We start from the raw sequence: 27,837 nt of genomic DNA on the forward strand, positions 1-27,837 counted from the left end.
CGCGTGCATTGATGCACCGACACCTGTATTTGTATTAGGAGGTCTCTGACTAGAGATGACAACTCCTTGGCCTTCTCCTCCGGGAGAAACCCTTTTTTCTTGTTCTGCATCCCGAACCATACCCAGGAACAGTAGACGCGTCGTAGGAACCAGCTGCGACTTTGGACTATTCAGAATCCAGCCGTGCTGTTGTAGCACTTCCCGAGATAGTGCTACTCCGACGAACAACTGCTCCCTGGACCTCGCCTTTATAAGGAGATCGTCCAAGTACGGGATAATTAAAACTCCCTTTTTTCGAAGGAGTATCATCATTTCGGCCATTACCTTGGTAAATACCCTCGGTGCCGTGGACAGACCAACGACAACGTCTGGAATTGGTAATAACAGTCCTGTACCACAATTTTGAGGTACTCCTGGTGAGGAGGGTAAATGGGGACATGCAGGTAAGCATCCTTGATGTCCAGTGATACCATGTAATCCCCTTCGTCCAGGCATGTAAGAACCGCCCTGAGCGATTCCATTTTGAACTTGAACCTTCGTATATAAGTGTTCAAGGATTTCAATTTTAGAATGGGTCTCACCGAACCGCCTGGTTTCGGTACCACAAACATTGTGGAATAGTAACCCCGGCCTTGTTGAAGGAGGGGTACCTTGATTATCACCTGCTGGAAGTACAGCTTGTGAATTGCCGCCAGTACTACCTCTCCTCGAGGGCAGCAGGCAAGGCTGAATTGAGGTAACGGCGAGGGGGAGTCGCCTCGAACTCCAGCTTGTATCCCTGTGATACTACTTGCAGAACCCAGGGATCCACTTGTGAGCGAGCCCACTGGTCGCTGAAGTTCCCGAGACGCGCCCCCACCGCACCTGGCTCCACCTGTGGAGCCCCAGCGTCATGCGGTGGACTCAGATGAAGCGGGGGAAGATTTTTGATCCTGGGAACTGGCTGTCAGGTGCAGCTTTTTCCCTCTTCCCTTGTCTCTGTGCAGAAAGGAAGCACCTTTGACCCGCTCGCTTTTCTGAAGCCGAAAGGACTGTACCTGATAATACGGTGCTTTCTTAGGCTGTGAGGAACCTGAGGTAAAAAAAATTTCTTCCCAGCTGTTGCTGTGGATACGAGGTCCCAGAGACCATCCCCAAACAATTCCTCACCCTCATAAGGCAGAATCTCCATGTGCCTTTTAAAGTCAGCATCACCCGTCCACTGCCGGGTCCCTAATACCCTCCTGGCAGAATGGACATTGCATTAACTTTTGGATGCCAGCCGGCAAATATCCCTCTGTGCATCCCTCATATATAAGACAACGTCTTTAATATGCTCTATGGTTAGCAAAATAGTATCCCTGTATAGGTATCAATATTATCTGACAGGGTATCAGACCACGCTGCAGCAGCACTATCCATGCTGAGGCAATTGCAGGTCTCAGTATAGTACCTGAGTGTGTATATACAGACTTCAGGATAGCCTTCTGCTTTTTAAGAGCAGGCTCCTTCAAAGTGGCCGTATCCTAAGACGGCAGTGCCACCTTTTTTGACAAACGTGTGAGCGCCTTATCCACCCTAGGGGATATCTCCCAACGTGACCTATCCTCTGGCGGGAAAGGGTACGCCATCAGTAACTTTTTAGAAATTACCAGTTTCTTATCGGGGGAACCCACGCTTCATTCACTCATCTGATGGGGGAACAAAACACTGACTGCTTTTTCTCCCCAAACATAAAACCCCTTTTTTGTGGTATTTGGGTTAATGTCAGAAATGTGTAACACATTTTTCATTGCCGAGTGCAACGGATTGTTCCTAGTGGATTGTGTATATGTCTCAACCTCGTCGACACTGGAGTCAGACTCCGTGTCGACATCTGTATCTGCCATCTGAGGTAGCGGGCGTTTTTGAGCCCCTGATGGCCTTTGAGACGCCTGGGCAGGCGCGGGCTGAGAAGCCGGCTGTCCCATAGCTGTTACGTCATCCAGCCCTTTACATAAGGAGTTGACACTGTCGGTTAATACCTTCCACTTATCCATCCACTCTGGTGTCGGCCCCACAGGGGGCGACATCACATTTATCGGCATCTGCTCCGCCTCCACGTATCCTCAAACATGTCGACACAGCCGTACCGACACACCGCACACACACAGGGAATGCTCTGACTGAGGACAGGATCCCACAAAGTCCTTTGGGGAGACAGAGAGAGAGTATGCCAGCACACACCAGAGCGCTATATAATGCAGGGATTAACACTATAACTGAGTGATTTTTCCCCCAATAGCTGCTTGTATACACAATATTGCGCCTAAATTTGGTGCCCCCCCTCTCTTTTTAACCCTTTGAGCCTGAAAACTACAGGGGAGAGCCTGGGGAGCTGTCTTCCAGCTGCACTGTGAAGAAAAAATGGCGCCAGTGTGCTGAGGGAGATAGCCCCGCCCCTTTTTCGGCAGACTTTTCTCCCGCTTTTTTTATGGATTCTGGCAGGGTATTTATCACATATATAGCCTCTGGGACTATATATTGTGATTTTTTGCCAGCCAAGGTATTCATATTGATGCTCAGGGTGCCGCCCCCCCAGCGCCCTGCACCCATCAGTGACCGGAGTGTGAGGTGTGCATGAGGAGCAATGGCGTACAGCTGTAGTGCTGTGCGCTACCTTGTTGAAGACCGAAGTCTTCTGCTGCCGATTTCCAGGACCATCTTCATGCTTCTGGCTCTGTAAGGGGGACGGCGGCGCGGCTCCGGGACCGTACGATCGAGGTCGGGTCCTGTGTTCGATCCCTCTGGAGCTAATGGTGTCCAGTAGCCTAAGAAGCCCAAACTATCTCCAGTCAGGTAGGTTCGCTTCTTCTCCCCTTAGTCCCTCGTAGCAGTGAGTCTGTTGCCAGCAGATCTCACTGAAAATAAAAAACCTAAAATATACTTTCTTTTCTAGGAGCTCAGGAGAGCCCCTAGTGTGCATCCAGCTCAGCCGGGCACAAGATTCTAACTGAGGTCTGGAGGAGGGTCATAGTGGGAGGAGCCAGTGCACACCAGGTAGTCCTAAAGCTTTCTTTAGTTGTGCCCAGTCTCCTGCGGAGCCGCTATTCCCCATGGTCCTTACGGAGTTTCCAGCATCCACTAGGACGTCAGAGAAAATTAAGAGAAAAGTCCAGGAACAGAGCATTCTGTCCCTCCTGGAGAGGGTCATGTTGGGAGGTATGCGTTTTCTGTAATTCTTTATTCAAGCACAGGTGAGTTCATCTATTTTGCTAGGTCAGCAATTACCACACCTGAGTCCACACATACAGTACTCCTGAAAATAAGACCAGCTGACGGTTCTTGAGGACTGAAGCTGAGAACCACTGCGCTGACAATTACATAACACCCATCAAAGAGTGGTTTGGCAGGATTGGTAGTTACGACTCAGTTACATGTGCCACAAGCAATATGGATGCCATGAACAGCTGAATGTGCCGGACATGACGCATGAGATCACACGCTACACATGCTCGCAGCTCTGCGCGTTCCTCGTACGTCATCATGCGGTTCAAAAATCGGTACGTACATTATGTTTTAAATTTAATAACTGTGTGTGCCGCAGTGGGCAGTGATGCCGTTACTGACGCGCTTTTCCCGTGAAGGTATTTTCTGTGTGAGTTGGTCCTGGAGGATCCCCGCTGGCGGCAGAATATCACGCATGGCACGGTCCTGCACAACGTGAGAGTCGCTGTGTCCAAGCTACACGGGGACTTCGGCGCTGCGGCATGCTCCATCTCCCTGTCAGGTCAGCACTGGGGGTGGCGGCCGCACTGCACGGGCGAGGCGGGGACACCCCCTCCCAAATACATACATAATGTACACACATGAGTACATCAGAGTTTTTCATTGTCCCGATACTGTGCTGGACGCAGCTTCCCCAGGTATGCCCTCCATTACATTCTACAGAAGTAGTCCTATAACTCCTTAGTAATGTGTCACTTTATTTTCCTATCGGTGTTTCTCTTGCCTGTGCTGCTGCGGTCTCTAAACCTCCTGTACTTTATGCAAATTCACATCTTATTCATCTATGTTTCTCTAACGTCCTAGTGGATGCTGGGGACTCCGTAAGGACCATGGGGAATAGACAGGCTCCGCAGGAGACATGGGCACTTTAAGAAAGAATTTGGATTCTGGTGTGCTCTGGCTCCTCCCTCTATGTCCCTCCTCCAGACCTCAGTTTGAATCTGTGCCCGGACAAGCTGGGTGCTGTTTAGTGAGCTCTCCTGAGCTTGCTATAAGAAAGTATTTTGTTTGGGGTTTTTTTTATTTTCACGGAGCTCTGCTGGTAACAGACTCCCTGCATCGTGGGACTGAGGGGAGAGAAGCAGCCCTACTCTCTGCAGATAGGTCCTGCTTCTTAGGCTACTGGACACCATTAGCTCCAGAGGGATCGTACACAGGATCTCACCCTTTGTCGTCCGATCCCGGAGCCGCGCCGCCGTCCCCCTCGCAGAGCCGGAAGACAGAAGCCGGGTGAAAGAAGCAAGAAGACTTAGAAATCGGCGGCAGAAGACTCCAGTCTTCACTGAGGTAGCGCACAGCACTGCAGCTGTGCGCCATTGCTCCCACACTACACCCACATACTCCGGTCACTGTAAGGGTGCAGGGCGCAGGGGGGGGGGCGCCCTTGGCAGCAATTAGAACCTCTTGGCAAAAGTTGGACATATATACAGTTGGGCACTGTATATATGTATGAGCACCCGCCATAATATTGTAACAAACGCGGGACAGAAGCCCGCCGCTGAGGGGGCGTGGCTTTTTCCTCAGCACTCACCAGCGCCATTTTTTCTCCACAGCTCCGCTGAGAGGAAGCTCCCGAGGCTCTCCCCTGCAGATACACGGTAGAAGAGGGTAAAAAAGAGAGGGGGGGGGGCACATAATTATGCGCAAAAATCATTTTCTCCGACGTCCTAGTGGATGCTGGGAACTCCGTAAGGACCATGGGGAATAGCGGCTCCGCAGGAGACTGGGCACAAATAGAAAGCTTTAGTACTACCTGGTGTGCACTGGCTCCTCCCCCTATGACCCTCCTCCAAGCCTCAGTTAGATTTTTGTGCCCGAACGAGAAGGGTGCACACTAGGGGCTCTCCTGAGCTTCTTAGTGAAAGTTTTAGTTTAGGTTTTTTATTTTCAGTGAGACCTGCTGGCAACAGGCTCACTGCATCGAGGGACTAAGGGGAGAAGAAGCGAACTCACCTGCGTGCAGAGTGGATTGGGCTTCTTGGCTACTGGACACCATTAGCTCCAGAGGGACAGCTCACAGGCCCAGCTCTGGAGCTCGGACCCGGAGCCGCGCCGCCGGCCCCCTTACAGAGCCAGAAGCAAGAAGAGTCCGGCAAATCGGCGGCAGAAGACATCCTGTCTTCCACAAGGTAGCGCACAGCACTGCAGCTGTGCGCCATTGCTTCTCAGCACACTTCACACTCCGGTCACTGAGGGTGCAGGGTGCTAGGGGGGGGGCGCCCTGAGCAGCAATAGAAACACCTTGGCTGGCTAAAAATACATCACATATAGCTCCTGGGCTATATGGATGAATTTTAACCCCTGACAGATTTTCACAAAAAAGCGGGAGAAAGGCTCCGCCCCCTTCTCGGCGGCCTATCTCCTCAGCACACAGGCGCCATTTTCCCTCACAGCTCCGCTGGAAGGACGTCTCCCTGACTCTCCCCTGCAGTCCTGCACTACAGAAACAGGGTAAAAAAGAGAGGGGGGCACTGATTGGCGGGTGATAAACAATACAGCAGCTATAAGGGAGAAACACTTATATAAGGTTGTCCCTATATCTATATATAGCGCTCTGGTGTGTGCTGGCATACTCTCCCTCTGTCTCCCCAAAGGGCTAGTGGGGTCCTGTCCTCTATCAGAGCATTCCCTGTGCGTGTGCTGTGTCGGTACGTTTGTGTCGACATGTATGAGGAGGAAAATGATGTGGAGGCGGGGCAATTGCCTATAATAGAGATGTCACCCCCTAAGGAGTCGACACCTGAGTGGATGGCTTTATGGAAGGATTTACGTGACAGTGTCAGCTCCTTACAAAAGACGGTTGATGACATGAGACAGCCGACTAATCAGCTGGTCCCTGTCCAGGCGTCTCAAAAACCATCAGGGTCTCTAAAAAGGCCGTTACCTCAGATGGTGGATACTGACGTCGACACGGATACTGACTCCAGTGTCGACGGTGAGGAGACAAACGTGACTTCCAGTAGGGCCACACGTTACATGATCACGGCAATGAGAGAGGTGTTAAACATTTCTGATACTGCAAGTACCACTAAAAAGGGTATTATGTGGGGTGTGAAAAAACTACCTGTAGTTTCTCTGACGTCCTAAGTGGATGCTGGGGACTCCGTCAGGACCATGGGGAATAGCGGCTCCGCAGGAGACAGGGCACAAAAATAAAGCTTTAGGATCAGGTGGTGTGCACTGGCTCCTCCCCCCATGACCCTCCTCCAAGCCTCAGTTAGGTTTTTGTGCCCGTCCGAGCAGGGTGCAATCTAGGTGGCTCTCCAAAAGAGCTGCTTAGAAAAAGTTTTTAGGTTTCTTATTTTCAGTGAGTCCTGCTGGCAACAGGCTCACTGCATCGAGGGACTTAGGGGAGAGAAGTTCAACTCACCTGCGTGCAGGATGGATTGGCTTCTTAGGCTACTGGACACCATTAGCTCCAGAGGGAGTCGGAACACAGGTCTCACCCTGGGGTTCGTCCCGGAGCCGCGCCGCCGACCCCCCTTGCAGATGCTGAAGATTGAAGGTCCAGAAACCGGCGGCAGAAGGCTTTTCAGTCTTCATGAAGGTAGCGCACAGCACTGCAGCTGTGCGCCATTGTTGTCACACACTTCACACCATAGGTCACGGAGGGTGCAGGGCGCTGCTGGGGGCGCCCTGGGCAGCAATGTATAATACCTTTTATGGCTAAAAAATACATCACATATAGCCCTTGAGGCTATATGGATGTATTAAACCCATGCCAGATATCTCAAACTCCGGGAGAAAAGCCAGCCGGAATAGGGGGCGGGGCTTATTATCCTCAGCACACAGCGCCATTTTCCTGCTCAGCTCCGCTGTGAGGAAGGCTCCCAGGACTCTCCCCTGCACTGCACTACAGAAACAGGGTAAAACAGAGAGGGGGGGCACTTTTTTTGGCGATATTTTATATATTTAAGCTGCTATAAGGATACAACACTTATATAAGGTTGTTCCCATATATATTATAGCGCTTGGGTGTGTGCTGGCAAACTCTCCCTCTGTCTCCCCAAAGGGCTAGTGGGGTCCTGTCTTCGATAAGAGCATTCCCTGTGTGTCTGCTGTGTGTCGGTACGTGTGTGTCGACATGTATGAGGACGATGTTGGTGTGGAGGCAGAGCAATTGCCGATAATGGTGATGTCACCCCCCAGGGAGTCGACACCGGAATGGATGGCTTTGTTTATGGAATTACGTGATAATGTCAGCACATTACAAAAATCAGTTGACGACATGAGACGGCCGGAAAACCAGTTGGTACCTGCCCAGGCGTCTCAGACACCGTCAGGGGCTGTAAAACGCCCTTTACCTCAGTCGGTCGACACAGACCCAGACACGGACACTGAATCTAGTGTCGACGGTGAAGAAACAAACGTATTTTCAAGTAGGGCCACACGTTATATGATCACGGCAATGAAGGAGGCTTTGCATATCTCTGATACTGCAAGTACCACAAAAAGGGGTATTATGTGGGGGGTGAAAAAACTACCTGTAGTTTTTCCTGAATCAGAGGAATTGAATGATGTATGTGATGAAGCGTGGGTTAACCCAGATAGAAAAGTGCTAATTTCAAAAAAGTTATTGGCATTATACCCTTTCCCGCCAGAGGTTAGGGCGCGCTGGGAAACACCCCCTAGGGTGGATAAGGCGCTCACACGCTTATCAAAACAAGTGGCGTTACCGTCTCCTGATACGGCCGCCCTCAAGGATCCAGCTGATAGGAGGCTGGAAACTACCCTAAAAAGTATATACACACATACTGGTGTTATACTGCGACCAGCCATCGCCTCAGCCTGGATGTGCAGTGCTGGGGTGGTCTGGTCGGATTCCCTGACTGAAAATATTGATACCCTGGATAGGGACAGTATTTTATTGACTATAGAGCAATTAAAGGATGCTTTTCTTTATATGCGAGATGCTCAGAGGGATATTTGCACTCTGGCATCGAGAGTAAATGCGATGTCCATATCTACCAGAAGAAGTTTATGGACGCGACAGTGGTCAGGTGATGCGGATTCTAAACGACATATGGAAGTATTGCCGTATAAAGGGGAGGAATTATTTGGCGTCGGTCTATCGGATCTGGTGGCCACGGCAACTGCCGGAAAATCCACCTTTTTACCTCAGACCCCCTCCCAACAGAAAAAGACACCGTCTTTTCAGCCGCAGTCCTTTCGGTCCTATAAGAACAAGCGGGCAAAAGGACAGTCATATCTGCCCCGGGGCAGAGGAAGGGGTAAGAGAGGACAGCAAGCAGCCCCTGCCCAGGAACAGAAGCCCTCCCAGGGTTCTGCAAAGCCCTCAGCATGACGCTGGGGCTTTACAAGCGGACTCAGGAGCGGTGGGGGGTCGACTCAAGAATTTCAGCGCACAGTGGGCTTGCTCACAGGTGGACCCCTGGATCCTGCAGGTAGTATCTCAGGGTTACAGGTTGGAATTCGAGAAGTCTCCCCCTCGCCGGTTCCTAAAGTCTGCTTTGCCAACGTCTCCCTCAGACAGGGCGACGGTATTGGAAGCCATTCACAAGCTGTTTTCTCAGCAGGTGATAGTCAAGGTACCCCTCCTACAACAAGGAAAAGGGTATTACTCCACGCTATTTGTGGTACCGAAGCCGGACGGCTCGGTAAGACCTATTCTAAATCTGAAATCTTTGAACCTGTACATACAGAAATTCAAATTCAAGATGGAGTCACTCAGAGCAGTGATAGCGAATCTGGAAGAAGGGGACTTTATGGTGTCCCTGGACATAAAGGATGCTTACCTGCATGTCCCAATTTGCCCTTCACATCAAGGGTACCTCAGGTTCGTGGTGCAAAACTGTCATTATCAGTTTCAGACGCTGCCGTTTGGATTGTCCACGGCACCTCGGGTCTTTACCAAGGTAATGGCCGAAATGATGATTCTTCTTCGAAGAAGAGGCGTATTAATTATCCCTTACTTGGACGATCTCCTGATAAGGGCAAGGTCCAGAGAACAGCTGGAGGACGGAGTAGCACTAACCCAATTAGTGCTGCAACAACACGGGTGGATTCTGAATTTTCCAAAATCTCAGTTGACACCGACAACACGTCTGCTGTTCCTGGGAATGATTCTGGACACGGTTCAGAAAAAGGTGTTTCTTCCGGAGGAGAAAGCCAAGGAGTTATCCAAACTTGTCAGGAACCTCCTAAAACCAGGAAAAGTGTCTGTGCATCAATGCACAAGAGTCCTGGGAAAGATGGTGGCTTCTTACGAAGCGATTCCATTCGGCAGATTCCACGCACAAACTTTTCAGTGGGATCTGTTGGACAAATTGTCCGGATCGCATCTGCAGATGCACCAGCGGATAACCTTATCACCAGGGACAAGGGTGTCTCTTCTGTGGTGGTTGCAGAGTGCTCATCTGTTAGAGGGCCGCAGATTCGGCATACAGGACTGGGTCCTGGTGACCACGGATGCCAGTCTGAGAGGCTGGGGAGCGGTCACACAGGGAAGAAACTTCCAGGGAGTATGGTCAAGCCTGGAGATGTCTTTTCACATAAATATACTGGAGCTAAGAGCGATTTACAATGCTCTAAGTCTGGCAAAACCCCTGCTTCAGGGTCTGCCGGTGTTGATCCAGTCGGACAACATCACGGCAGTCGCCCACGTAAACAGACAGGGCGGCACAAGAAGCAGGACAGCAATGGCAGAAGCTGCAAGGATTCTTCGCTGGGCGGAAGATAATGTGATAGCACTGTCAGCAGTGTTCATTCCGGGAGTGGACAACTGGGAAGCAGACTTCCTCAGCAGACACGATCTACACCCGGGAGAGTGGGGACTTCATCCAGAAGTCTTCCACATGATTGTGAACCGTTGGGAAAAACCAAAGGTGGATATGATGGCGTCCCGCCTCAACAAAAAACTGGACAGGTATTGCGCCAGGTCAAGAGACCCTCAGGCAATAGCTGTGGACGCTCTGGTAACACCGTGGGTGTTCCAGTCAGTGTATGTGTTCCCTCCTCTGCCTCTCATACCAAAAGTACTGAGAATTATACGGCAAAGGGGAGTAAGAACGATACTCGTGGCTCCGGATTGGCCAAGAAGAACTTGGTACCCGGAACTTCAAGAGATGCTCACGGAGGATCCGTGGCCTCTACCTCTAAGACGGGACCTGCTTCAGCAGGGACCGTGTCTATTCCAAGACTTACCGCGGCTGCGTTTGACGGCATGGCGGTTGAACGCCGAATTCTAAGGGAAAAAGGCATTCCGGAAGAGGTCATTCCTACACTGGTAAAAGCCAGGAAGGAGGTGACTGCACAACATTATCACCGCATTTGGAGAAAATATGTTGCGTGGTGTGAGGCCAGGAAGGCCCCCACGGAGGAATTTCAACTGGGTCGATTCCTACATTTCCTGCAAACAGGATTGTCTATGGGCCTCAAATTGGGGTCCATTAAGGTTCAAATTTCGGCCCTGTCGATTTTCTTCCAGAAAGAATTGGCTTCAGTTCCTGAAGTCCAGACTTTTGTAAAAGGAGTACTACATATACAGCCCCCGTTTGTGCCCCCAGTGGCACCGTGGGATCTTAATGTAGTTTTGGATTTTCTCAAATCCCATTGGTTTGAGCCACTCAAATCGGTGGAGTTGAAATATCTTACATGGAAAGTAACCATGCTACTGGCCCTGGCTTCAGCCAGGAGAGTATCAGAATTAGCGGCTTTATCATATAAGAGCCCATATCTGATTTTCCATTCGGACAGGGCAGAACTGCGGACGCGTCCTCATTTTCTGCCTAAGGTGGTGTCAGCGTTTCACCTGAACCAGCCTATTGTGGTGCCTGCGGCTACTAACGATTTGGAGGATTCCAAGTTGTTGGACGTGGTCCGGGCATATTTCAAGAACGGCTGGAGTCAGAAAGTCTGACTCGCTGTTTATATTGTATGCACCCAACAAGCTGGGTGCTCCTGCTTCTAAGCAGACGATTGCTCGTTGGATTTGTAGCACAATTCAACTTGCACATTCTGTGGCAGGCTTGCCACAACCAAAATCTGTCAAGGCCCATTCCACAAGGAAAGTGGGCTCATCCTGGGCGGCTGCCCGGGGGGTCTCGGCATTACAACTCTGCCGAGCAGCTACGTGGTCGGGGGAGAACACGTTTGTAAAATTCTACAAATTTGATACCCTGGCTAAAGAGGACCTGGAGTTCTCTCATTCGGTGCTGCAGAGTCATCCGCACTCTCCCGCCCGTTTGGGAGCTTTGGTATAATCCCCATGGTCCTGACGGAGTCCCCAGCATCCACTTAGGACGTCAGAGAAAATAAGATTTTACTTACCGATAAATCTATTTCTCGTAGTCCGTAGTGGATGCTGGGCGCCCATCCCAAGTGCGGATTGTCTGCAATACTTGTACATAGTTATTGTTACAAAAAAATCGGGTTGTTATTGTTGTGAGCCGTCTGTTCAGAGGCTCCTACGTTTGTCATACTGTTAACTGGGTTCAGATCACAAGTTGTACGGTGTGATTGGTGTGGCTGGTATGAGTCTTACCCGGGATTCAATATCCTTCCTTATTGTGTACGCTCGTCCGGGCACAGTATCCTAACTGAGGCTTGGAGGAGGGTCATGGGGGGAGGAGCCAGTGCACACCACCTGATCCTAAAGCTTTATTTTTGTGCCCTGTCTCCTGCGGAGCCGCTATTCCCCATGGTCCTGACGGAGTCCCCAGCATCCACTACGGACTACGAGAAATAGATTTATCGGTAAGTAAAATCTTATTTCTCTATCGTCCTAGTGGATGCTGGGGTTCCTGAAAGGACCATGGGGAATAGCGGCTCCGCAGGAGACAGGGCACAAAAAGTAAAGCTTTACGATCAGGTGGTGTGTACTGGCTCCTCCCCCTATGACCCTCCTCCAAGCCTCAGTTAGATTTTTGTGCCCGGCCGAGAAGGGTGCAATCTAGGTGGCTCTCCTAAAGAGCTGCTTAGAAAAGTTTAGCTTAGGTTTTTTATTTTACAGTGAGTCCTGCTGGCAACAGGATCACTGCAACGAGGGACTTAGGGGAGAAGAAGTGAACTCACCTGCGTGCAGGATGGATTGGCTTCTTGGCTACTGGACATTAGCTCCAGAGGGACGATCACAGGTACAGCCTGGATGGTCACCGGAGCCTCGCCGCCGGCCCCCTTGCAGATGCTGAAACGAGAAGAGGTCCAGAATCGGCGGCAGAAGACTCCTTAGTCTTCTTAAGGTAGCGCACAGCACTGCAGCTGTGCGCCATTTTCCTCTCAGCACACTTCACACGGCAGTCACTGAGGGTGCAGGGCGCTGGGAGGGGGGCGCCCTGGGAGGCAAATGAAAACCTATTTTGGCTAAAAATACCTCACATATAGCCTCCGGGGGCTATATGGAGATATTTAACCCCTGCCAGAATCCACTAAAGAGCGGGAGACGAGCCCGCCGAAAAAGGGGCGGGGCCTATCTCCTCAGCACACAGCGCCATTTTCCTCACACAGCTCCGCTGGTCAGGAAGGCTCCCAGGCTCTCCCCTGCACTGCACTACAGAAACAGGGTAAAACAAGAGAGGGGGGGCAAAATTGTGGCAAAATTATATTATTAAAGCAGCTATACAGGGAGCACTTATTATAAGGCTATCCCTGTCATATATAGCGCTTTTTGGTGTGTGCTGGCAAACTCTCCCTCTGTCTCCCCAAAGGGCTAGTGGGGTCCTGTCTTCTTTAAGAGCATTCCCTGTGTGTCTGCTGTGGGTCGGTACGTGTGTGTCGACATGTATGAGGACGATATTGGTGTGGAGGCGGAGCAATTGCCAAATATGGGGATGTCACCCCCTAGGGGGTCGACACCAGAATGGATGCCTTTATTTATGGAATTACGGGATAGTGTCAACACGCTAAAGCAGTCGTTTGACGACATGAGACGGCCGGACAATCAATTAGCACCTGTCCAGGCGCCTCAAACACCGTCAGGGGCTGTTAAACGCCCTTTGCCTCAGTCGGTCGACACAGACCCAGACACAGGCACTGATTCCAGTGGCGACGGTGATGAATCAACCGTATTTTCCAGTAGGGCCACACGTTATATGATTTTGGCAATGAAGGAGGCGTTACATATTGCTGATACTACAGGTACCACAAAACAGGGTATTATGTGGGGTGTGAAAAAACTACCTATAGTTTTTCCTGAATCAGATGAATTAAATGAGGTGTGTGATGAAGCGTGGGTTGCCCCCGATAAAAAAATGCTAATTTCAAAGAAGTTATTGGCTTTATACCCTTTCCCGCCAGAGGTTAGGGCGCGCTGGGAAACACCTCCTAGGGTGGACAAGGCGCTCACACGCTTATCAAAACAAGTGGCGTTACCCTCTCCTGAGACGGCCGCACTTAAAGATCCAGCAGATAGGAGGATGGAAAATATCCAAAAAAGTATATACACACATACAGGTGTTATACTACGACCAGCTATAGCGACAGCCTGGATGTGCAGTGCTGGGGTAGCTTAGTCAGAGTCCCTGATTGAAAATATTGATACCCTGGATAGGGACAATGTTTTACTGTCTTTAGAGCAAATAAAGGATGCATTTCTTTATATGCGTGATGCACAGAGGGATATTTGCACACTGGCATCACGGGTAAGTGCTATGTCCATTTCGGCCAGAAGAAGTTTATGGACGCGACAGTGGTCAGGTGATGCGGACTCAAAACGGCATATGGAAGTTTTGCCGTATAAAGGGGAGGAGTTATTTGGTGTCGGTCTATCGGATTTGGTGGCCACGGCTACAGCCGGGAAATCCACCTTTTTACCTCAAGTCACTCCCCAACAGAAAAAGACACCGACTTTTCAACCGCAGCCCTTTCGTTCCTTTAAAAACAAGAGAGCAAAGGGATATTCATATCTGCCACGAGGCAGAGGAAGGGGGAAGAGACTGCAACAGGCAGCTCCTTCCCAGGAACAGAAGCCCTCCCCCGCTTCTACAAAAGCCTCAGCATGACGCTGGGGCTTCTCAAGCGGACTCGGGGGCGGTGGGGGGTCGTCTCAAGAATTTCAGCGCGCAGTGGGCTCACTCGCAGGTAGATCCCTGGATCCTGCAGATAATATCTCAGGGGTACAGGTTGGAACTAGAGACGGATCCACCTCGCCGTTTCCTGAAGTCTGCTTTACCAACGTCCCCCTCCGACAGGGTGACGGTCTTGGAAGCCATTCACAAGCTGTACTCTCAGCAGGTGATAGTCAAGGTACCTCTTTTACAACAAGGAAAGGGGTATTATTCCACTCTATTTGTGGTACCGAAGCCGGATGGCTCGGTAAGACCTATTCTAAATCTGAAATCCTTGAACCTGTACATAAAGAAGTTCAAGTTCAAGATGGAGTCACTCAGAGCAGTGATAGCGAACCTGGAAGAAGGGGACTTTATGGTATCCTTGGACATCAAGGATGCGTATCTCCACGTTCCAATTTACCCCTCACACCAGGGGTACCTCAGGTACGTCGTACAGAACTGTCACTATCCGTTTCAGACGCTGCCGTTTGGATTGTCCACGGCACCTCGGGTCTTTACCAAGGTAATGGCCGAGATGATGATTCTTCTTCGAAGAAAAGGCGTATTAATTATCCCATACTTGGACGATCTCCTAATAAGGGCAAGGTCCAGAGAACAGCTAGAGATGGGATTAGCACTGTCTCAAGAAGTGCTAAAACAGCACGGGTGGATTCTGAATATTCCAAAATCCCAGTTAATTCCGACAACACGTCTGCTGTTCCTAGGGATGATTCTGGACACGGTTCAGAAAAAGGTTTTTCTCCCGGAGGAAAAAGCCAAGGAGTTATCCGAACTTGTCAGGAACCTCCTAAAACCAGGAAAGGTGTCTGTACATCAATGCACAAGAGTCCTGGGAAAAATGGTGGCTTCTTACGAAGCAATTCCATTCGGCAGATTCCACGCAAGAATTTTCCAGAGGGATCTGTTGGACAAATGGTCAGGGTCGCATCTTCAGATGCACCAGCGGATAACCCTGTCTCCAAGGACAAGGGTATCTCTTCTGTGGTGGTTGCAGAGTGCTCATCTATTGGAGGGCCGCAGATTCGGCATACAGGATTGGATCCTGGTGACCACGGACGCCAGCCTGAGAGGCTGGGGAGCAGTCACACAAGGAAGAAACTTCCAGGGCGTGTGGTCGAGCCTGGAAACGTCTCTTCACATAAACATTCTGGAACTAAGAGCAATCTACAATGCTCTAAGCCAGGCAGAACCTCTGCTTCAAGGAAAACCGGTGTTGATCCAGTCGGACAACATCACGGCAGTCGCCCATGTGAACAGACAGGGCGGCACAAGAAGCAGGAGTGCAATGGCAGAAGCTGCAAGGATTCTTCGCTGGGCAGAGAATCATGTGATAGCACTGTCAGCAGTGTTCATCCCGGGAGTGGACAACTGGGAAGCAGACTTCCTCAGCAGACACGACCTTCACCCGGGAGAGTGGGGTCTTCATCCAGAAGTTTTCCACATGCTGGTAACCCGTTGGGAAAGACCAATGGTGGACATGATGGCGTCTCGCCTCAACAAAAAACTGGACAGGTATTGCGCCAGGTCAAGAGATCCGCAGGCAATAGCTGTGGACGCGCTGGTAACGCCTTGGGTGTACCAGTCGGTGTATGTGTTTCCTCCTCTGCCTCTCATACCAAAAGTATTGAGAATTATACGGCAAAGAGGCGTAAGAACGATACTAGTGGTTCCGGATTGGCCAAGAAGGACTTGGTACCCGGAACTTCAAGAGATGATCACGGAAGATCCGTGGCCTCTACCTCTGAGAAGGGACTTGCTTCAGCAGGGTCCCTGTCTGTTTCAAGACTTACCGCGGCTGCGTTTGACGGCATGGCGGTTGAACGCCGGATCCTAAAGGAAAAAGGCATGCCGGAAGAAGTCATTCCTACTTTGATTAAAGCAAGGAAGGAAGTAACCGCGCAACATTATCACCGCATTTGGCGAAAATATGTTGCGTGGTGCGAGGATCGGAGTGCTCCGACGGAGGAATTTCAACTGGGTCGATTCCTACATTTCCTGCAATCAGGATTGTCTATGGGTCTCAAATTGGGATCTATTAAGGTTCAAATTTCGGCCCTGTCGATTTTCTTCCAGAAAGAATTGGCTTCAGTTCCTGAAGTCCAGACTTTTGTTAAGGGAGTGCTGCATATACAGCCCCCTGTGGTGCCTCCAGTGGCACCGTGGGATCTCAATGTTGTTTTGGACTTTCTCAAATCTCATTGGTTTGAACCACTAAAAACTGTGGATTTGAAATATCTCACATGGAAAGTGACCATGCTACTAGCCCTGGCTTCGGCCAGGAGAGTGTCAGAACTGGCAGCTTTATCTTACAAAAGCCCATATCTGATTTTCCATTCGGACAGGGCAGAACTGCGGACTCGTCCGCATTTTCTCCCTAAGGTGGTGTCGGCATTTCATCTGAACCAGCCTATTGTAGTGCCTGCGGCTACAAGCGACTTGGAGGACTCCAAGTTGTTGGACGTTGTCAGAGCTTTAAAAATATACATTTCAAGGACAGCTGGAGTCAGGAAATCTGACTCACTGTTTATACTATATGCTCCCAACAAGTTGGGCGCTCCTGCGTCTAAGCAGACTATTGCTCGCTGGATTTGTAGTACGATTCAGCTTGCACATTCTGTGGCAGGCCTGCCACAGCCAAAATCGGTAAAAGCCCACTCCACAAGGAAGGTGGGTTCTTCTTGGGCGGCTGCCCGAGGGGTCTCGGCATTACAACTCTGCCGAGCGGCTACGTGGTCGGGGGAGAACACGTTTGTAAAATTCTACAAATTTGATACCCTGGCTAAGGAGGACCTGGAGTTCTCTCATTCGGTGCTGCAGAGTCATCCGCACTCTCCCGCCCGTTTGGGAGCTTTGGTATAATCCCCATGGTCCTTTCAGGAACCCCAGCATCCACTAGGACGATAGAGAAAATAAGAATTTACTTACCGATAATTCTATTTCTCGGAGTCCGTAGTGGATGCTGGGCGCCCATCCCAAGTGCGGATTATCTGCAATAATTGTACATAGTTATTGTTACCTAATTCGGGTTATTGTTGCAGGGAGCCATCTTTCAGAGGCTCCTCTGTTATCATACTGTTAACTGGGTTTAGATCACAGGTTGTACGGTGTGATTGGTGTGGCTGGTATGAGTCTTACCCGGGATTCATAAATCCTTCCTTATTGTGTACGCTCGTCCGGGCACAGTATCCTAACTGAGGCTTGGAGGAGGGTCATAGGGGGAGGAGCCAGTACACACCACCTGATCGTAAAGCTTTACTTTTTGTGCCCTGTCTCCTGCGGAGCCGCTATTCCCCATGGTCCTTTCAGGAACCCCAGCATCCACTACGGACTCCGAGAAATAGAATTATCGGTAAGTAAATTCTTATTTTTTTCCTGAATCAGACGAATTAAATGAGGTGTGTGATGAAGCGTGGGTTTCCCCCGATAAAAAACTGATAATTTCAAAAAAGTTATTGGCATTATACCCTTTCCCGCCAGAGGTTAGGGCGCGTTGGGAAACACCCCCTAGAGTGGATAAAGCGCTCACACGCTTATCAAAACAAGTGGCGTTACCGTCTCCTGATACGGCCGCCCTCAAGGAACCAGGTGACAGAAAACTGGAGAATATCCTTAAAAGTATATACACACATACTGGTGTTATACTGCGACCAGCAATCGCCTCAGCCTGGATGTGCAGCGCTGGGGTGGCTTGGTCGGATTCCCTGACTGAAAATATTGATACCCTGGATAGGGACAGTATATTGTTGACTATAGAGCATTTAAAAGATGCATTTCTATATATGCGAGATGCACAGAGGGATATTTCCACGCTGGCATCAAGAGTGAGTGCGCTGTCCATTTCTGCCAGAAGAGGATTATGGACGCGACAGTGGTCAGGTGATGCGGACTCTAAACGGCATATGGAAATATTGCCTTATAAAGGGGAGGAGTTATTTGGGGTCGGTCTATCGGACCTGGTGGCCACGGCAACTGCTGGGAAATCCACATTTTTACCCCAGGTAACCTCTCAACATAAGAAGCCGTCTTATCCGGCTCAGTCCTTTCGTCCCCATAAGGGCAAACGGGCAAAAGGTTCCTCCTTTCTGCCCCGGGGCAGAGGAAGGGGAAAAAGACTGCAACAAGCAGCCACTTCCCAGGAACAAAAGCCCTCCCCCGCTTCTGCCAAGTCCTCAGCATGACGCTGGGGCCTTACAAGCGGACTCAGGCACGGTGGGGGCCCATCTCAAGAATTTCAGCGCGCAGTGGGCTCACTCGCAAGTGGACCCCTGGATCCTGCAAGTAGTATCCCAGGGGTACAAATTGGAGTTCGAGACGTCTCCCCCTCGCCGGTTCCTGAAGTCTGCTTTACCAACGTCTCCCTCCGACAGGGAGGCAGTATTGGAGGCAGTTCACAAGCTGTATTCCCAGCAGGTGATAATCAAAGTACCCCTCCTGCAACAAGGGAAGGGGTATTATTCCACGCTGTTTGTGGTACCGAAGCCGGACGGCTCGGTGAGACCAATTTTAAATCTGAAGTCTTTGAACACTTACATACAGAGGTTCAAATTCAAGATGGAGTCACTCAGAGCAGTGATCGCGAACCTGGAAGAGGGGGACTATATGGTGTCTCTGGACATCAAAGATGCCTACCTCCATGTCCCCATTTACCCTTCTCATCAAGGGTACCTCAGGTTTGTAATACAAAACTGTCACTATCCGTTTCAGACGCTGCCGTTTGGATTATCCACGGCACCTCGGGTCTTTACCAAGGTAATGGCCGAAATGATGATTCTTCTTCGAAGAAAAGGCGTTTTAATTATCCCTTACTTGGACGATCTCCTGATAAGAGCAAGATCCAGAGAACAGTTGGAAGTCGGTGTAGCCCTATCTCAGGTAGTGCTACGACAGCACGGCTGGATTCTAAATATCCCAAAATCGCAGCTGGTTCCGACAACACGTCTTCTGTTCCTAGGGATGATTCTGGACACAGTCCAGAAAAAGGTGTTCCTTCCGGAGGAGAAAGCCAGGGAGTTATCCGAACTGGTCAGAAACCTCCTGAAACCGGGGCAAGTCTCAGTGTATCAATGCACTGTCTTGGGAAAGATGGTAGCTTCCTACGAAGCGATTCCATTCGGCAGATTCCACGCAAGAACGTTCCAGTGGGATCTGCTGGACAAATGGTCCGGATCGCATCTTCAGATGCATCAGCGGATAACCCTGTCTCCAAGGACAAGGGTGTCCCTCCTGTGGTGGTTGCAGAGGGCTCATCTTCTAGAGGGCCGCAGATTCGGCATTCAGGACTGGGTCCTGGTGACCACGGATGCCAGCCTGAGAGGCTGGGGAGCAGTCACACAAGGAAGAAATTTCCAGGTCTTGTGGTCAAGCCTGGAGACATCACTTCACATAAATATCCTGGAGCTAAGGGCCATCCACAATGCTCTAAGCCTAGCAGACTTCCTCAGCAGGCACGACCTCCACCCGGGAGAGTGGGGACTTCACCCAGAAGTCTTCCACATGATTGTGAACCGTTGGGAAAAACCAAAGGTGGACATGATGGCGTCACGCCTCAACAAAAAACTAGACAAATATTGCGCCAGGTCACGGGACCCTCAGGCAATAGCTGTGGACGCTCTGGTAACACCGTGGGTGTACCAGTCAGTGTATGTATTCCCTCCTCTGCCTCTCATACCCAAGGTACTGAGAATCATAAGAAGGAAAGGAGTAAGGACTATACTCGTGGCTCCGGATTGGCCAAGAAGGACTTGGTACCCGGAACTTCAAGAGATGCTCACGGAGGACCCGTGGCCTCTACCTCTACGAAGGGATCTGCTCCAGCAGGGACCCTGTCTGTTCCAAGACTTACCGAGGCTGCATTTGACGGCATGGCGGTTGAACGCCGGATCCTGAAGGAAAAAGGCATTCCGGATGAAGTCATCCCTACCCTGATCAAAGCCAGGAAGGATGTAACCGTGCAGCATTATCACCGTATTTGGCGTAAATATGTTGCGTGGTGCGAGGCCAGGAAGGCCCCTACAGAGGAATTTCAACTGGGTCGTTTCCTGCATTTCCTGCAAACAGGACTGTCTATGGGCCTAAAATTAGGGTCCATTAAGGTTCAAATTTCGGCCCTGTCGATTTTCTTCCAAAAAGAACTGGCTTCAGTTCCTGAAGTTCAGACGTTTGTCAAAGGGGTGCTGCATATACAGCCTCCTTTTGTGCCTCCAGTGGCACCTTGGGATCTCAATGTGGTTTTGGGGTTCCTAAAATCACATTGGTTTGAACCACTCACCACTGTGGACTTAAAGTATCTCACATGGAAAGTGGTAATGCTATTGGCCCTGGCTTCAGCCAGGCGCGTGTCAGAATTGGCGGCTTTATCCTATAAAAGCCCTTACCTAATTTTTCATACGGACAGGGCAGAATTGAGGACTCGTCCTCAATTTCTCCCTAAGGTGGTTTCAGCGTTTCACCTGAACCAGCCTATTGTGGTACCTGCGGCTACTAGGGACTTGGAGGACTCCAAGTTACTGGACGTAGTCAGGGCCCTGAAAATATACGTTTCCAGGACGGCTGGAGTCAGAAAATCTGACTCGCTGTTTATCCTGTATGCACCCAACAAGCTGGGTGCTCCTGCTTCTAAGCAGACTATTGCTCGTTGGATTTGTAATACAATTCAGCTTGCACATTCTGTGGCAGGCCTGCCACAGCCTAAATCTGTAAAAGCCCATTCCACACGGAAAGTGGGCTCATCTTGGGCGGCCGCCCGAGGGGTCTCGGCTTTACAACTTTGCCGAGCAGCTACTTGGTCAGGGGCAAACACGTTTGCTAAATTCTACAAATTTGATACCCTGGCTGAGGAGGACCTGGAGTTCTCTCATTCGGTGCTGCAGAGTCATCCGCACTCTCCCGCCCGTTTGGGAGCTTTGGTATAATCCCCATGGTCCTTACGGAGTTCCCAGCATCCACTAGGACGTCAGAGAAAATAAGAATTTACTTACCGATAATTCTATTTCTCATAGTCCGTAGTGGATGCTGGGCGCCCATCCCAAGTGCGGATTGTCTGCAATACTTGTACATAGTTATTGTTAACTAAATCGGGTTATTGTTGTAGTGAGCCATCTTTTCTAGAGGCTCCTCTGTTTATCATACTGTTAACTGGGTTCAGATCACAAGTTGTACGGTGTGATTGGTGTGGCTGGTATGAGTCTTACCCGGGATTCAAAATCCTTCCTTATTGTGTACGCTCGTCCGGGCACAGTATCCTAACTGAGGCTTGGAGGAGGGTCATAGGGGGAGGAGCCAGTGCACACCAGGTAGTACTAAAGCTTTCTATTTGTGCCCAGTCTCCTGCGGAGCCGCTATTCCCCATGGTCCTTACGGAGTTCCCAGCATCCACTACGGACTATGAGAAATAGAATTATCGGTAAGTAAATTCTTATTATTACAGCGACTACTGGGTTAACACTAAGTTACTGTGTGATTCCTGGGTTATATAGCGCTGGGGTGTGTGCTGGCATACTCTCTCTCTGTCTCTCCAAAGGGCCTTGTGGGGGAACTGTCTTCAAAAAGAGCATTCCCTGTGTGTGTGGTGTGTCGGTACGCTTGTGTCGACATGTTTGACGAGGAAGGCTATGTGGAAACAGAGCGGGAGCAAATTAATGTGGTGTCTCCGCCGACGGCGCCGACACCTGATTGGATGGATATGTGGAAGGTTTTAAATGATAATGTTAATTCCTTGCATAAAAGGTTGGATAAAGCTGAAACCTTAGGACAGTCAGGGTCTCAGCCCATGCCTGATCCTATGTCGCAGAGGCCGTCAGGGTCTCAGAAGCGCCCACTATCCCAAATTGTTGACACAGATACCGACATGGACTCTGACTCCAGTGTCGATTACGATGATGCAAAGTTAGCCAAAATTGGCTAAATCCATCCGTTATATGATTATAGCAATTAAGGATGTGTTGCACATCACAGAGGAAACCCCAGTCCCAGACAAGAGGGTTCATATGTATGGGGAAAAAAAGGCAGGTGGTGACCTTTCCCCCTTCACACGAGCTAAATTAGTTATGTGAAAAGGCTTGGGAATCTCCAGATAAAAAACTGCAGATTTCCAAACGGATGCTTATGGCGTATCCTTTCCCGCCAACGGACAGGTTACGCTGGGAATCCTCCCCTAGGGTGGACAAAGCTTTAACACGCTTATCCAAGAGGGTAGCCCTGCCGTCACAGAATATGGCCACCCTAAAAGATGCTGCGGATAGAAAGCAAGAGGGTACCCTGAAGTCCATTTATACACATTCAGGTACCTTACTAAGGCCGGCAATTGCGTCGGCCTGGGTGTGTAGCGCTGTAGCAGCATGGACGGATACCTTATCTGAGGAACTTGATACCTTAGATAAGGATACTATATTAATGACCCTGGGGCATATAAAAGACGCTGTCCTATATATGAGAGATGCTCAAAGAGACATTAGCCTACTGGGCTCTAGAATAAATGTAATGTCGATTTCTGCCAGAAGGGTCCTGTGGACTCTGCAATGGACAGGTGATGCCGACTCAAAAAGGCACATGGAGGTTTTACCTTACAATGGTGAGGAATTGTTTGGGGAGGGTCTCTCGGACCTGGTCTCCACAGCTACTGCTGGAAAGTCAAATTTTTTTGCCATATGTTTCCTCACAACCTAAGAAAGCACCGTATTACCAAATGCAGTCCTTTCGATCACAAAAAGGCAAGAAAGTCCGAGGTGCGTCCTTTCTTGCCAGAGGCAGGGGCAGAGGAAGGAAGCTGCACAATACAGCTAGTTCCCAGGAACAGAAGTCCTCCCCGGCTTCCACTAAATCCACCGCATGACCCTGAGGCTCCACAGGCGGAGCTAGGCCCGGTGGGGGCGCATCTCCGAAATTTCAGCCACAAGTGGGTTCACTCCCAGGTGGATCCCTGGGCGATAGAGATTGTGTCTCAGGGATACAAGCTGGAATTCGAAGAGATGCCCCCTCACCGATACCTCAAATCGGCCCTGCCAGCTTCCCCCTTAGAGCGGGAAATAGTGTTAGCTGCAATTCACAAATTGTATCTTCAGCAGGTGGTGGTCAAGGTTCCCCTCCTTCAACAAGGAAAGGGTTATTATTCGACCATGTTTGTGGTACTGAAACCGGACGGTTCGGTCAGACCCATATTGAATTTAAAATCCCTGAACGTATACCTGAAAAGGTTCAAGTTCAAGATGGAATCGCTCAGAGCGGTCATCGCAAGCCTGGAAGGGGGGGGGATTTTATGGTGTCTCTGGACATAAAGGATGCATACCTTCATGTCCCCATTTATCCACCTCATCAGGCGTACCTCAGATTTGTGGTACAGGATTGTCATTACCAGTTTCAGACGTTGCCGTTTGGTCTCTCCACGGCACCGAGAATATTTACCAAGGTAATGGCGGAAATTATGGTACTCCTGCGGAAGCAAGGGGTCACAATTATCCCATACTTGGACGATCTCCTCATAAAGGCGAGGTCCAGAGAGCAGTTGCTGATCAGCGTAGCACACTCTCGGGAAGTGTTACAACAGCACGGCTGGATTCTAAATATTCCAAAGTCGCAGTTGATTCCTACGACTCGTCTGCCTTTCCTGGGCATGATTCTGGACACAGACCAGAAGAGGGTTTATCTCCCGATGGAGAAGGCTCAGGAGCTCATGACACTGGTCAGAGACCTATTAAAACCAAAACAGGTGTCGGTGCATCACTGCACGCGAGGCCTGGGAAAGATTGTGGCATCATACGAGGCCATTCCCTTCGGCAGGTTCCATGCGAGGACCTTTCAATGGGATCTGTTGGACAAGTGGTCCGGATCACATCTTCAGATGCATCGGTTGATCACCCTATCCCCCAGGGCCAGGGTGTCTCTCCTGTGGTGGCTGCAGAGTGCTCAACTTCTCGAAGGTCGCAGATTCGGCATTCAGGACTGGCTCCTGGTGACCACGGATGCAAGCCTCCGAGGGTGGGGGGCAGTCACACAGGGAAGACATTTCCAAGGGCTGTGGTCAAGTCAGGAGACTTGCCTTCACATCAACATCCTGGAACTAAGGGCCATATACAACGCCCTACGTCAAGCGGAGTCCCTGCTTCGCGACCAACCGGTTCTGATTCAGTCAGACAACATCACCGCAGTGGCTCATGTAAACCGCCAAGACGGCACAAGGAGCAGGGTGGCGATGGTAGAAGCCACCAGAATTCTTCGCTGGGCGGAGAATCACGTAAGCGCACTGTCAGCAGTGTTCATTCCGGGAGTGGACAACTGGGAAGCAGACTTCCTCAGCAGGCACGACCCCCACCCGGGAGAGTGGGGACTTCATCAAGAAGTCTTCACGCAGATTGCAAGTCGGTGGGAACTCCCACAGGTGGACATGATGGCATCCCGCCTCAACAAAAAGCTACAGAGATATTGCGCCAGGTCAAGAGACCCTCAGGCGATAGCTGTGGACGCACTGGGTGTTCCAGTCGGTCTATTTATTTCCTCCTCTTCCTCTCATACACAGGGTGCTGAGAATCATAAGAAAAAGAGGAGTGAGAACAATACTCATTGTTCCGGATTGGCCAAGAAGGACTTGGGGGTATATGCAATTGCGGTCGAATTCCCGAAATTGTCGAAAAACGGGACTTTTTCGCCCCAAAAAAAAAATAGACAATGCAATTCAGTACTTTCCGTCAAAAAAACGGACTTTAAAAATTCGACTTTTTGAAATTCGACATTTCTGCAATGGTACAATTGCAGCAATTCGCCAAAAGTATATTCAATTGAAGTTTGGAAATTCGACAACAGTGCTTTTAGACAGTAAATTTGTCATTTTCAATCCGCCACACTTTGGTGGGTGAATCTAATAAAAAAATATTTAAAACATGTTTTTTTGGGTGTTTTTTTTATTGGTAATAGCATATCTGTTTATATTAGAAGGGATTAGGTACTTGGTTTGTCTTTTTGGGAGGCACAAGTATTATTTATATATTTTTAAAAAAAAAAATATATATATATATATATATATATATATATATATATATATATATATATATATATATATATATATATATATATTTATTTTTTTTTTTTTAGATGGAATGGTAAAATCCCAGAAAAAAATGGCGTGGGGTCCCCCCTCCAAAGCATAACCAGCCTCGGGCTCTTCGAGCCGGTCCTGGTTCTAAAAATCCGGGGGGAAAATGGACAGGGGATCCCCCGTATTTTTAAAACCAGCACCGGGCTCTGCGCATGGTGCAAAAAATACGCGGGACAAAAAGAGTAGGGGTCCCCCGTATTTTTTACACCAGCATCGGGCTCCACTAGCTGGACAGATAATGCCACAGCCAGGGGTCACTTTTATACAGCGCCCTGCGGCCGTGGCATTAAATATCCAACTAGTCACCCCTGGCCGGGGTACCCTGGGGGAGTGGGGACCCTTCAATCAAGGTTTTTTCCCCCCCCCCAGCCACCCAAGGGTCAGGGGTGAAGCCCGAGGCTGTCCCCCCCCCCCCCCCCCCCCCCTCCCCATCCAAGGGCTGCGGATGAGAAAATGTAAAGAATATTGTTTTTTCCTGTAGTACTACAAGTCCCAGCTAGCCTCCCCGCAAGCTGGTACTTGGAGAACCACAAGTACCAGCATGCGGGAGAAAAACGGGCCCGCTGGTACCTGTAGTACTACTGGGGGAAAAATACCCAAATAAAAACAGGAGACACACCCCTTGAGAGTAAAACTTTATTGCACACCTGCCGACACACACATACTTACCTATGTTGACCCGCCGACTGCCACGTCTCCTGAACCGACGATCTGGGGTACCTGTGAATCAAATTATACTCCCCTCAATCCAGTGTCCAGATATAAATCCTCGTACTTGGCAAAAAAAGAAAACGAACAGCCGAACCAGCAGACTGAAAGGGGTCCCATGTTTACACATGAGACCCCTTTCCCCGAATGCCGGGACCCCATGTGACTGCTGTCACCGAGGTCCCTTCTGCCAATCAGCGAGCGCAACGTCCTGGCACCCTGCTGATTGGCTGCACGTCTGAGCTGTCAGACAGCGCCTCGCAAAGCCTCTCCATTATACTCAATGGTGGGAACTTTGCGTCAGCGGTGAGGTCACCCGCGGTCAGCGTCTGACCGCGGGTAACCCCACCGCTACCCGCAAAGTTCCCACCATTGAAAGTAATGGAGAGGCTTTGCGATGCGCTGTCTGAGGTCACACGCGCATACAGCCAATCAGGTGAGTGCAACGAAGTAGCGCTTCCTGTTTTACTCTCAAGGTGTGTGTCTCCTGTTTTTATTTGGGTATTTTTTTCTCAGTAGTACTACAGGTACCAGCGGGCCCGTTTTTCTCCCGCATGCTGGTACTTGTGGTTCTCCAAGTACCAGCTTGCGGGGGAGGCTTGCTGGGACTTGTAGTACTACAGGAAAAAACAATATTCTTTAAATTTTCTCAAGGCTATCAGCCTCCCATCCGCAGCCCTTGGATGGGGGGGGACAGCCTCGGGCTTCACCCCTGGCCCTTGGGTGGCTGGGGGGGGGGACCCCTTGATTGAAGGGGTCCCCACTCCCCCAGGGTACCCCGGCCAGGGGTGACTAGTTGGATATTTAATGCCACGGCCGCAGGGCGCTGTATAAAAGTGACCCCCGGCTGTGGCATTATCTGTCCAGCTAGTGGAGCCCGATGCTGGTGTAAAAAATACGGGGGACCCCTACTCTTTTTGTCCCCCGTATTTTTTGCACCAGGCGCAGAGCCCGGTGCTGGTTTTAAAAATACGGGGGATCCCCTGTCCATTTCCCCCCCGGATTTTTAGAACCAGGACCAGCTCGAAGAGCCCGAGGCTGGTTATGCTTTGGAGGGGGGACCCCACGCCATTTTGTTCCGGGTTTTTAAAAAAACGGAACAAATCTGTCAAATTTGCCGTTTTTCGGCAGCGGGACTGTCGAATCCGTTTTTTATTGCATATGGTCAATTTCGGCACCCACTTGCCGAAATTAGACTGTCGAATTGTGTCGAATTGAAAAACGGCCGATAATTTGCCGCGATTCGCCGCTAATTGCATATACCCCTTGGTATCCAGATCTGCAAGAGATGCTCACAGAGGACCCGTGGCCTCTGCCTCTAAGACGGGACTTGTTGCAACAGGGGCCCTGTCTGTTCCAAGACTTGCTGCGTTTGACGGCATGGCGGTTGAACGCCGGATCCTAGCAGAAAAAGGCATTCCGGATGAAGTTATTCCTACGCTGATAAAGGCTAGGAAGGACGTGACTGCTCAACATTATCACCGTATATGGCGAAAATATGTGGCTTGGTGTGAGGCCAGGAATGCCCCTACGGCGGAATTCCAGCTGGGCCGTTTCCTTCACTTCCTACAGTCGGGAGTGACTTTGTGCCTTAAATTGGGTTCCATTAAGGTTCAGATTTCGGCCTTATCCATTTTCTTTCAAAAAGAACTGGCTTCTCTGCCTGAAGTTCAGACGTTTGTAAAGGAAGTGCTGCATATTCAGCCCCCTTTTGTGCCTCCAGTGGCACCTTGGGATCTTAACGTGGTGTTGAGTTTCCTGAAATCACAC

General features: G+C 50.1%; 1 protein-coding gene across 1 annotated transcript in view; it reads left to right on the forward strand.

The window, feature by feature from the left end:
• The first annotated feature begins 3,204 nt into the window (after window positions 1-3,204).
• The window catches only part of POP5 (POP5 homolog, ribonuclease P/MRP subunit), a 45,779-nt gene continuing 21,146 nt past the window's right edge, over window positions 3,205-27,837 (forward strand). Inside the window, exons 1-2 of the mRNA XM_063913113.1 lie at window positions 3,205-3,521; window positions 3,606-3,748. Of these exons, the coding sequence (XP_063769183.1) occupies window positions 3,451-3,521; window positions 3,606-3,748 (214 nt within the window). The 5' untranslated portion in view covers window positions 3,205-3,450. The remainder of the gene's footprint in view (window positions 3,522-3,605; window positions 3,749-27,837) is intronic.

The sequence above is a fragment of the Pseudophryne corroboree genome, chromosome 1 (assembly GCF_028390025.1).
Source record: "Pseudophryne corroboree isolate aPseCor3 chromosome 1, aPseCor3.hap2, whole genome shotgun sequence".
Taxonomy (NCBI): Eukaryota; Metazoa; Chordata; class Amphibia; order Anura; family Myobatrachidae; genus Pseudophryne; species Pseudophryne corroboree.